The sequence below is a fragment of the Nicotiana attenuata genome, chromosome 12 (assembly GCF_001879085.1).
Source record: "Nicotiana attenuata strain UT chromosome 12, NIATTr2, whole genome shotgun sequence".
Classification (NCBI taxonomy): Eukaryota; Viridiplantae; Streptophyta; class Magnoliopsida; order Solanales; family Solanaceae; genus Nicotiana; species Nicotiana attenuata.
In genome coordinates, this window is record NC_032000.1 from 18,641,274 (window position 1) to 18,654,291 (window position 13,018).

The 13,018-nt window shown below is 36.8% G+C and overlaps 1 protein-coding gene across 1 annotated transcript; it reads left to right on the top strand.

Moving 5' to 3' along the window:
- On the top strand, nt 2,628-4,128 carry LOC109235933. The gene is made up of 3 exons (XM_019402177.1): nt 2,628-2,777; nt 3,669-3,939; nt 4,028-4,128. The coding sequence occupies exons 1-3, from the start codon at nt 2,628-2,630 to the stop codon at nt 4,126-4,128; spliced, it is 522 nt and encodes a 173-aa protein (XP_019257722.1).

Genomic DNA, 13,018 nt, shown 5'->3' on the forward strand with positions numbered 1-13,018 from the left:
TCGGGGGCTTTGCCCGCGTCTTTCTTCGGAGCCTCCTCACCACGAGGCAGGGTCTCCGGTTCGTAGGGCTTGGCAGCTTCGACTGGTTTCCTGGATCGGGCCACCAGCGCCGATTCTTCACCCTCGTCTTCTTCTTCATCATTCAACTAGTGGACTGAGTCTATATCCACAGGAATGAAATTCCTCTTGCGTCTTCGAGTAGGAGCCCTTTTATCTTGGGGGTCTTCGGGCTTCGAATCCCTTTTCCTCTTATTATCTTTCCCCGATTTCGGAATCGGGGACTCGGTCTCTTCCCCGGGCGGGGCTGGTCTCATCTCAGAGACATCTCCAATGCCTGCATGAACGGAAATTAGGTATAAGTAAGGAAGCATCTCTGATGAAGGGGAAAGCATCAAAAACTTACAAGAAGAATTACCGTGGTGTTTGGCTTCCCATCTGCCCCTCGCCAAGTCACGCCAACGGCGCTCGTCATACGAGGCGGTTAGACAGTTGTCTAATAAGATTCCCTACTATAATTAGAAGTGTACCTTATTTAGGACCCCCCTACTATATAATGGGGATCTCATTCATTTGTAACACACAATTCATTGACAAAGGAATATACATTCTTCACTTTCTTGCTTGCTATTCATCAGAGTTGCCTTATAATTTTGTTGTTCTTACTAACCTACCTCGAGGCCACCATAACTCGAGGTCAAGACTTGGCTTGTACACTGGTTTGACTTGCTTTATTTCTTCAATTTATATATTTAACTCCTTATTTATCAATTGTTATTGGATTAAATCACATATCTTTAAAATCACAATATAAGTTTAATTAATTGTTACTCGGATTTTAGGGTGAACAAATTTTGAGCAACATAATATTTTTAATTAACTACTAATACCTCCTTTCCAGTTTGTATATGAGCAGTGCTACAGCCACCTCCATTTATTAGGTTTAAGAAACGACGCCTTCTTTTAAAATACAGTTTTATACGAAGACAGAAAATTATATTCCCTAGAGAATCATAATGTTATTATTGTTACCCTCTTTTTCCTTGTCCTTCTATTTTTGTGATATATTTGCACCTTTTTAAAAAAAAATTAATTTTAAAAAATGATTTGATGAAATGTTCTAGAATTTTTATTGATTTTTTGTTTGGTGAATTAAAGAATAAGTTTAAATTATAATTTCACAATAATAGGAGCTCTCAAATGATTTATTAAACTAGTCGAAGCAATATCTCAAAATAAAATAGAGGTAGCAGTGACTTATCGAAAAATTTATTGCTAGTCTTATTGATTTTGTGATGTGAAATGTATATAATAAAAAAAACTATTAGAAAAGGAATAAAAACAAACAGGCATCTTAAAAATTGCGACTCAATAGAAAAAGATGTTGAAATTAAGTGCTTGTTTAGATCTAGCACATGGACACTATTGATTAGCATAATTAAATGAAGATATGATTCCCAACTATAGAAGACGTGCAAGAAAAATGTCACCAGTTTTTAAAAAGAGGAAACATTTATGTGTATTAAATTTTTTACATCAAGTCAACCAATATAATTTTAGTCAAATTAAGGTAATAAGTATATATATATATATATATATATATATATATATATATATATATATATATATATATATATATATATATATGTCACGTATTTACAAAATGAATGTAAACCGATTCCATCTTTTCTTTATTCATGGAGAAGGAATAAAACATTGTCGGGCGACATGAATAACCTAGTGTAAAAAGGAAAGAGAGAATTTGCATTTTTTCTCAATGGTTCTTAATGTAAAACATTATTCTCGTACTAGATGAAAAGCCTACTGTGAAGAGACAAGGAAGAAAGAATTTAAATTATTCTCTTGCTAGGATTCTTAAACTAAAAACCTAATAGAATTTTGTACTCTTTTATTAAAGTAAATCATGCTTTAATGTGAGGTATACACATCAAACCTATCTATAATCTATAATCTATCTATAATTAAAAGCTAAGGATAAAAGCCTCTTAGGAAGCCAAGTGGAATAATAATAAACTGACACTTGGCATGACAGGAATTTCTCCAACATATTAGGAATTATACTAACAAACTACAATCTGACTTACATTAGGTATTTTTTGTAGAAGTTATTTAGTCAAATTTTGTTGCAAAATTCTTCCAAAACTCCCGCTAAACATTATCTTAGACTATTAATTTAAATTTTTTTAAAATCATTAAATGAACGTGGGTAAAAGAAACAAACCGTGTAAACTTAATTTTTTTTTCAAAATTATTCCATAACCGCCGCTCAAGATTCCCTTCGAATTTATTAATTAATTTTTTTTTAAAAGCATTAATTGAACGTGGGTAAAAGAAACAAACCGTTCAAACTTCCCTTAATATATCTAAATTATATTTATTTTATTTTAAAACAAATTTTACCTTCAATTAACCCTAAATTCTCTCTGCAAAACTCACGTATTGTCTCTACAAAGTCACGTTAGGCTGAACTGTCTAACCCACGATTTACTTTACTGGGTAGCAACTGCTTAAACCTCAAAATATATATTTCTTCCACACCTACAACTGCTTCAATTCTAATGTTCGTTCTTATACCAAGATTTCAACAAAACTTACGAATTAGCAATAACATGGCCGCTAACAATGATTTCATCAAGAATATAACTATTTCAAAGATGCAATGGAAGTTGAAAGTTCGCGTTGTCCGTATGTGGGAAAAACCGGATCGTTTTAATCCTGGCTCTATATTCTCCATTGAATTGGTTCTACAAGATGAAAAGGTATTTTTATTATGTTATTGCCTTACTAATTTGTTTGTGCTGTTCGAAAATTAAATGTCAATATACATAGATTTGTTTTGCTATTCCAGATTGTTATCCTTTGTGCTCTTCGAAATTTAGATGTCAAAATCTATAGATTTGTTTTGCTCTTCCATACTGTTATTCTGTGTATTTTGTTTAGTTCTAACTGTGAAACAATTATGATTTAGCATGTTGTAAAAGAAGGTATGATTTAGCATGTTGTCGATGCTGTTCACTTTATATAATAAAAGGTATTTTTATTATATTATTGCCTTGCTAATTGGTTTGTGCTCTTCGAAAATTAAATGTCAATATCCATAGATATGTTTTGCTCTTCCAGATTGTTATCCTTTGTACTCTTCGAAATTTAAATGTCAATATCTATAGATTTCTTTGTGCGCATGAAGCAAGATTCTGCTCTATTCTGCACGAAATAGAGGCCACGAAGCTTCTGTAAAATCTAAGTTTCATCGACTTGCTCTTGCTTTCTCAAGTGGCAAGGTCCAGAAATTTGCCTCGCCTTTTCTCTTGGAATCAATACCAAACTCCATCAAATTCACTTTCAGAAACTGATAGGGAAGTCGTTGTAAAAATCTCCTATCATATAAGATAGGCCATATTTTATCATACAGACATATCGAACCAGACAATATTGACAATGAAGAAGCTCTTAAGAAAATCAGCACCAGAGACCACTGAATTCTCTTTCTTTTTTTCCTTGAAGCATCAGCTATCCGAAACCCAAACTTAGATAAACAGAAACCATCACATGAAAAAGGCTTTCATTGGTACAATTCCATGGAAACTCAACTAGGTATTTTAAATATATAATAAACTTACCATCTTTTATGTATTGTAATTTCTTTGTAGGGTGATCGTATACATGCTTCTATTGGGAAGTCTGTTTTGCATATTTTCAACAAAAAAATTAATGAGCTTGGATTATATCTTATGGCGAACTTTATCGTCTGCCAAAACAAGGAGAGGTTCAACACCACAAAACATAGATTGATGCTGACGTTTACTCAACGTACAACAGTGGCTGAAACAATTGATCCACTTTTTCCGATGAATATCTTTGATCTGCGACCATATCATCAATTGATAAATAAAGTTGATGTCAACGAGAGTGAATTATTTGGTAATATTTGTGTTTATTTTAATTTATTTTTACATATTTTTTTTAATAGATTGATGGTACTTATTTTAACATCTTCATATTTCTTTAGATGTTATCGGAGAGATTGTCAATTTTAGTGAGGTCCAATCGCAAAAACAAGGTGAAATTACTAGGAAGTATATGGATATCGAACTAGAAGATGATGAGTAAGAATAAACAGACAACCATCGGTTAATGATATATTTCATAAATACATATATTAAATATTATACACTATTTCTATTTGACAGGAGGAACAAGTTATCTGCTACATTCTGGGGTGAATTTGTTGATCAAGTTATACCTCACCTTTTAAGTTCTAACAACCAGCCTATTATTGTTGTTATGCAGCTCATAAAAGCCCATAAATTTCAAGGTAACATGCAACTATTAAATTTCACATTACTTTTTGAAAGTTATTCATCACATGTTACACATAATTCTTTTTTTGCAGATTCATATTCTGTGCGCAACACTTGGAATACATCAAAGTTGTGGATTAATCCTACTTTTCCTCAATCCAAAGAGTTTAAAACCCAGTTAAATATATTTTAATCATGTATCTACACTCATATCGATCTTTTGATGTATATTTCTAACTCTAATCCTCATTTATACATATAGATTACTTTCTGTTCGAGATAGTTGCTCTGAGAGGCTTACTCAAACCATCTCTCAACAAAGTTTCTCTGTTTTGGATGAGTTACAGAAGGGCATTGCTGAAGTTAAAACAATTGCCCAATTAGTCCAGTCCATGCAAGTGAGTTAACTCTTTTTATCTTTTTTCTTTGATTTTTCATTAGACCATCTTTTCTATTTGTTTTCTTCTGATATTTCAGCCATTGCTTCTCCTATTTTACTGCATTAAAATGTTAGTGATTTTGAAAATTATAAACTGATGACTTTTTATATGATTGGTACACCATTTGCATAGATATGTAGAGTTGAAATAATGTAAGTTGTTATAATATTTGATGTAACACATGTCAGTTCTGTTTATTAAATGAAATCGTTTGCCCTGATTTTAGTTTCTTTCTTCATATTAATGCACACAAGGGAAATATACTAACCACTCTTATCATTTTCAAAATGTACTTATAATTTAATATCTTTCTAAAATAACACTTTTCTTATGAACAAACTGTTATACTTATGGACATTCATCTATGTTTTGTATTTCATACTTAAATATATGAAATTTAAAAACTCTACAAGACGGCCTGAATTCACTGATCCTCCAACAAAATAACTCCTCAATGTCTGTATGTTTATCTCTTGGCATTCTTACGAATAGCAGCTTTAGCAGTAGAATTCATTTGGGTGGCGCGATTAAACAAACTGTTAGGTTTAATAGTCTTTCATCTTTTAAAGATGGTCCATAGGTTCCAGCCATACTCCTTTGAATCGGATCAAGCGACGATTGCCTGCTGAAACTGAATCTCAAATTATTCCTTCTTGGATCGAATGAATTCTGCCTCTTGAAACTGAATTTTCCGCTCTTCCTAAAGGATCCTGTTGAGAATTGCCTCAATATCCCTCTCTTTAACTGCGCCTCCACCTCCATTTTTTACCTTTCAAATTGACTTACAGCATAGTTTGATTTGATCAATTATGACTACGCCATAGCTGAAAAACAGCCATGGAGTACCAAAGACTTAAATTCCTGTTATGCCAAAGCCTTAAGTACCAATTGTGCCGACGAAAAGGCTGTCAGCTGTCCCAATACCTGATTTACCAAGTTTGGCAAAACTTGAGATCCAAGTTGTGCGAAAGCACAAGCTTGCTGCTATGCTAAAGCTTCAGATCGCAGCAATTGCAAAACCCGACTTGCCAAACAAACCAAAGCCTGAAATCCCAACCATTCCAATTCCTTAGATTCTTACTATGTTAAAGCCTTACCAACAAGCTGTCCCAAAGCCTCAGTTACCAAATTTCCCAACACCTAAGATCCCAACAGTGCCGAAGCCTTAGATTCCATCTGTATCAAAGCCTGAGATCCCAAATTTGTCAAAAAACAGAACTTCGTCCCCTTAAAAAGCCATATGTTCCCGCATTGCCAAAGACTATGCTTCCTACAGCAATGAAAAAGCTTTAGCTCTAGAATAGGGCCTGAATTCACAGATTCTCCAAGAAAATAACTCCTCTGGCGACCAAGTATGTTTATCTGTTGGCATTCTTAGTAGTAGCAGCTTTAGCAGTAGAATTAAGTTGTGTGGCGCGATTAAACAAACTGTTAGGTTTAAGAGTCTTTCATCTTTTAAAGATGGTCCAGGCACTCTCAACTGCGTCCCTTGAAATGTCGAGCCGTTTGGTTGCCATTTTTCCTGCCTCTTACTATATATTACTATATGGTACACAAAAAATTCCAACCTTCACAAACCCTCAGATCCCAACTGTGTCGAAGCCATAGCTTCCACCCATACCAAATACTTAATTTCCTGTCACGGCCATCCATATTAGCCTTCCTGCTCAACAGAAGCATGACAACTTCCACATGGCCTTCACAGGCAGCAATGTGAAGAGCAGTTCTACCATCCAAATCGATGCTGCTCACATCAATGCTTTCATGTATAGTAATACTTTACAATCTTTTTTGCGTCTTTTCAAATCAAAAATTAATGAGGAATCTATATATAGTCATGTAGTAACAAATATGAATTCATCCAAAGTAGCCTCGCAGTACAATATATCTTTATAAATGAAAATTTAAACTTCAGTTATGTTCCTTTCCGTGAGTATAAACTATTAATAGATATTTATATTGTTTGGCCGCGGCAATTGTTAAGGAAGTAACATAGAAAAATAATATGGCAGCAACTATGTTATGATTGAAATATTCACATAAATTTTACTCACTCTGTTAAACTCCCATTATAACTTTTCAAGAAATTTTGTATATTGGTTAATATAATAAATAATATATTCAACCAAAAATTATTCGATAACTATATAAGTACCTTTGATTTAATAGAGATTTTATTATTGTGTAGATCGTATTCACACGTAATATAAGAAATGTTCCTTATTAAACAAAGCATTGCATGGGCTTTAATAATTATTCGCAGCGAGTAATTCTTCACGTTTCTTGAAACACTAATCTCCAAGTTGAGCCAAATTTTACTTGCTACTAAACTATAAATGTGATTTCATAATGTCTTTCTCTCTATATCAACTTGGGATGGACAGTTGATTTGGTATATTATTGATGAAGCTATATGTAGTTTTCATGTAGAACTAACATGGAAAAATAAATCAAATAAATGTAATTTTAAATTTAATTTGTGATTGCTTTCGGCTTTTTCTCGGGCTTCGATTTCTAAAAACTTAAATTAAGCCAAGGAAGCATGTAGTTTGTAGTGGAAATCAGATAGTTTATTATATGTGACTACACATACACTTCTGTTACTTACTCATCATTTTAATGCATACATAACTAAATCACATAATTATAGTAAGTTAAGTTAAATTAAATTCTCATTGTACATAACACAATATCTTACGGGAATTTAGGCTACATAAAATAATTTTTCCTACCTTACTTGCCTTATTATAAACTTTCGTCGATCAAATGGTTTAAATTTTACGATTGATCAAGTTATAAAAATATGAGCTGGTTAAGCAACTAAGTTAATAATTTATTATATTTTTTCTTCGTATTTTCCGCGCATCGCGCGGGTACTATACTAGTATATACTATTAACCATGGGTTTGGTTAAAATAAAGTATTTATTATGGAATAATTATTTGTTCATTTTTAATAAAGTTTTAAATAGATCATATATTAGTCTGTGTCCTTTGCTTATATAGTAAATGATTTAGTGTATAGAGTTTAGCTTAAACACGGAAATTAAATCATCGGTTCTTATAACTTCTAAGTATAAAGTTTGAGTTCATAATCTAATGATAGAATTGAACAAACCATTATGGATTATTGTAGCACAAGATTAAATATAATTTATCTTGATTATGGCAATGGTTTAATTCCAACTTCTTGTGCTAGTACATTTTGTATGTATTGAACAGACAAAGTAGAGATAAGTATTTTATACTGACTTAATAAAATAACTCTCTAGCCATTAAATGTACTTATACTTTTAATCTTGATATAATTATTAATAGTTGTGTACATTATTATTGTTTTGATTTATTAAAAGGCGAGATTCTTTCATGGGTCAATATGCCTGGTAAATTGGATAATAATAATGTACATTGGCGAAGTAATAGTTAGTTGATGGAATCCATGTCTCGGTTTAGAGATTGATGATACACCTTTATAAAAGCTTATATGTTTTCATGTGTAAACCGGCCGGTGAATTTTGTATAAGTCTAAAGGAAATAATCAATAAATTTAATCGTCAGTAATTTAATTTAATTAATTAGTATCTGAATCTTAACATGGGGAGTTAAATAAGATTTAATGGATTAATTTCGAAATTAAATAAGGAGTGAAATTACGAATTTTTAGTTGAATAATTTGTAATTAATTATGGTGGATATTAATTTCGAAAAGTATAAATTAATTCCATAATTGGAAGCCTTGTTAATTAAATCCTGTGGTCTCTGTTGTGCCTAAATAATTAGAAACAAAAAAATCCTTTTTCTGGTGGAAAAGAAAACCCAACAGGTTTTGGAAAAGGGTTTAAACCCTTAAAACTTGTGCTATAAATAGATAAGGTTTTCCACCTAGAGGAAAATAAAGATGGTGGCCGAAATTTTCAACCAAGTTTTCCTAGAAATTTCTCCCACACGAAATTGCTATTTTCGAATATTATTTGGGTAACATGGTAGAAGACCGTGGAACGTTCGATGATCATGATTGTGCCGGTGGTGGAGATTTCATTGAGTTGGTATGGAATTGGAGGCTCACGTGATAGATGAGCTTTGTTCACACTTCAAGAGGTAACCCGAGTGATCCGGTATATACTAGTTGTCTAGATTACATGTGATTTTGATACTGGGATTGCTTCCGCTGCTTATTATAATCCATCAGTTGGTATCAGAGCCCACTCACATCTTATTATATAACTAAGTTTTTCATGAAACAAGAATATTGTGTTTATTTGCGTTTTTGAATTACATGTTTGACGACCCGGCCGGTCGTCTTAAGAATTCGATCCCCCATTAACTGCTTCCCCTAAGTTCATTTCTGCTATTTTGGTTTGCCGGGACGTTCGCTGTTGAGTTTCGGAGAGCTTTGGGACACTTAGTCCCCAAATGAGAGCTTAAGTGTTGAAAAGTGGTCCGTAGTCGGAATAGTGTGAAGACGACCTCGGAATGGAAATCCGATGGTTCCGTTAGCTCTGTTAGGTGATTTCGGGGTCGGGAGCATGTTCGGAATATATTTTGGAAGTTCGCAGCTCATTTAGGCTTGAAATGCCGAAGTTTGAATTTTATAAGTTTCCGGTCCGATAGTGAGTTTTTGATCCGAGGGTCGGATTGGAATTTCGGAAGTTACAGTAGTTCCGTCATGTCATTTGGGATGTGTGTGCAAAATTTTAGGTTATTCGGACGAGGTTTGGTTAGGTTTTTGATCGAAAGCGTGTTTTGTTGGAATTTGAAGTTCTTAGGCTTGAATCTTTGATTAATTCGGGTTTCCGGCGTTGTTTTAGGTGTTTTTAAGATTGGTACAAGTTTGAATAAGGTATTAGGTGGTATTGGTGCTTTTGGTTGAGGTCCCGGGGGCCTCGGGATGATTTCGGGTGGTTAACGGAAGAATTTTGGAAGTTGAGAGGTAGCAGTTCTGCTGCTTCTGGTATCTTTTTGCTTCTGCGGCTTGGGAACCGCAGAAGCGGAGCCGCAGAAGCGGCCTTGGTCATCGCAGAAGCGATATTTGGACTCCTCAGCTTTTTCGCAGGTGCGGAAGGTTTGACCGCAGATGCGGTTCGCACCTGCGAGATTTGTACCGCAGAAGCGGAACCTGGCCCATTAAGTGAAAACCGCAGAAGCGGCTTGGTTTCCGCAGAAGCGGTCCCTTGTCCGCAGAAGCGGAAATACCTGTTCAGAAAAGGGGATTTCGAGGGTTGAGTTTCAAAAGTTGGAAAAATCAATTGAGAGCTCGGGAGAGGGAGATTTTGAGTGGGTTTTGAAGTGAAGATCATTGGGTAACGTTTTCTTAATCCCTTCTAGTTATATTTCATCATTTTGTAGTTAAATCCATCATTAAAATTCGAATTTGGGATTAAAATTTGAAGAATTTGGTTAAAACTTCTTAGGCCAAACTATTGGGTTTTGAGTGAGCATTTGACCTCCGATTTGGGAGATTTTTATATGGATAGACTCGTGAGAGTACGAGGGTTCTGAAAATGTGAAAATTATTCAATTCCGAGGCGTTGGCCTGTAGGGCATTTTGGTCATTTCACCTAATTTCACGCCATAGCTTTGAATTTAATAGCAAAACCAGGTGTTTGCGATGTTATTTACAATGTGTAATTGAATTTGAATAGATTTGAGCCATTTGGAGTCGGATACTCGTGGCAAGGGCGTGGTTTCTAGTGATGTTGAGTCGGTTTGAGGTAAGTGGCTTGTCTAACCTTGTGTGGGGGACCTTTCCCCTTAGGACATGATTTTTGAATATTTGAATGCCTCGTACGTGAGGTGACGAGCGCGTACTTGAGCTAATTGTTGTAAACCCGTTTCTACTTGAAGTATTTAAATTGAGATTTCCTGTTTACTTGTTCATTTTAGACTGTAAGTTTATACCTGTGCTAGCTTAGAGATGCATGTTTAGCTGGCCTACTTGCTTATTTGTTTAGCTGTACTATTTGTACTCTGTGAAGCATGTTAGGCTAGAATTTACTATTACTTGTCCTGATTTTAGCATTTATTCTGAGATTATGGGTTGTTGATGTTGTGTGTTTTAATTTGGGACTACGGGACGGCTTCCCGGGAGATCCCCTGTACTTGAGATATTCTGGACTGAGGGTGCGGGATACCAAGAGATCCCTGGAACATGTGTTTCTATATATATATTGGGATACCAAGAGATCCCCGGCTTACTTATTGAGGATACCCAGAGATCCTCGGGATACCAAGAGATCCCCGACTTACTTATTGAGGATACCCTGAGATCCTCGGGATACCAAGAGATCCCCGACTTACTTATTGAGGATACCAAGAGATCCTCGGGATACTAAGAGATCCCCCGGCTATTATTCCTTGTAGTGTTACCTTTGCTTTCTATTACTGTTCTTCCTTATTTACCTGGTTTAGATTCTCGCTGTAGACTTTATTTAAACTGCTTCCGTTATCTCATTTTTTATTATGTTTTATCTCAGTAGGGCCCTGACCTTCCTCGTCACTACCCAACCGAGGTTAGGTTTGGCACTTACTAAGTACCGCTGTGGTGTACTCATGCCTCTTCTGCGCATGTTTTTCATGTGCAGATCCAGGTACTTCCTCCCAGGCGTATCATCCTCGTGGTGGAGAGTCCTAGCTAAGACTTGAGGTATATCTGCTACGTCCGCCGACCAGGAGTCTCTACTCTATTCCGGCTTTAGCAGATAGTTCCTTTTTTTCCTTTCATGTTGTTTAGACATTCTGGTGTAGAGCAGATTACTACATTCTATTAGCCTGTGTTTCCCGTGAGTTTCCGGGTTTTGGGATTTAGTTGTAGACTTCCGCATATTTTTGAGTTGTATAGGCCGAGTGGCCTTATATACAATTGTTATTTCCGTATGTTCAGTTTTAATTAATTATTCCGCAAATGTTAATTTGTTATTCCGCACTGTTAGGCTTACCTAGTTGGAGGAACTAGGCGCCTTCACGACATGTTCATGGAGGGTGAACTGGGGTCGTGATAAGTTGGTATCAGAGCTCTAGGTTCATAGGAGTCACGGAACACAGGCCGGTTTATTAGAGTCTCGCTGATCGGTACAGAGACGTCTGTACTTATCTACGAGGGGCTATGTAACTATTTTGGAAAAAAAATCTTCATTTCATTTGAATTCCTCGTCGTGCGATATTTTTGGACATCAATTCTAAACTTCTAACTTCTATTCTCTCACAGATGGTGAGGACACGTGCTACTCGAGATGATCAGGCACCCGCGCCCCCTACTGTAGCCACCAGAGGCCGGGGCCGGGGGAGAGGTCGAGGACGCGCACGTGGTGCAGCCAGAGCACCTGCGCGAGCTGCCGCCGAGGTACCACCAGCAGATCCAGCCGGAGCCCAGGCACCTAGCACACCTACTACTGCCACTACTACTCCAGCGCTCCAGGAGACTTTGGCTCAGTTCATGAGCATGTACACCACCTTGGCTCAGGCAGGGCTGCTTCCCATTGCTGCAGCCACATCCCAGGCCGGGGGAGGAGCACAGACTCCCGCCGTCCGCACTCCTGAACAGCGAGTGCAGGTTGAGCAGGCTCCCGAGATTATTCCGGCATCGCCTGCAGCGCTAGTTCAGCCCGAGGATAGGTCAGCTGCTTCAGAGGACGAGCAGCGGTGAGAGGTTCAAGAAGTATGATCCCCCAGTGTTCAGTGGATTAGCATCATACGATGCCTTGGGATTTCTAGAGGAGTGTCATCGTATTCTTCGCACTATGGGCATAGTGGAGTCCAGCGGGGTTTCTTTCACTGCTTTTCAGCTTTGGGGAGCCGCCTATGATTGGTGGCGGACTATGAGATAGACAGTCCAGTCGTGGCTGCTACACTGACTTGGACCCAGTTCTCGGATATGTTTTTGAGAGAGTTTGTCCCCCAGAGTCTCAGGGATGCATGGCGCACAGAGTTTGAGCATTTGCGCCAGGGTGCTATGACCGTTTCAGAGTATGCTATCCGTTATACCAGGTTGGCAAGGCATGCACCGGCTTTGGTTGCTACAGTTCGGGAGAGAGTTCGCAGGTTCATTGAGGGTCTTGTTCCACCCATCAGATCTAGCATGGCTCGAGAGTTGGAGATGGACATTCCTTATCAGCAGGTAGTGAGCATTGCTAGGAGGATTGAGGGTATGCTCGCCAGGGAGCGAGGAAAGAGGGAGGACAAGAGGTCTCGAGAGTCGGGTCACTATTCTGGTGCCCGTACCCCATCAGCAGGTCGTTATGGCAGAGGTTATCGGGTCGCCCTG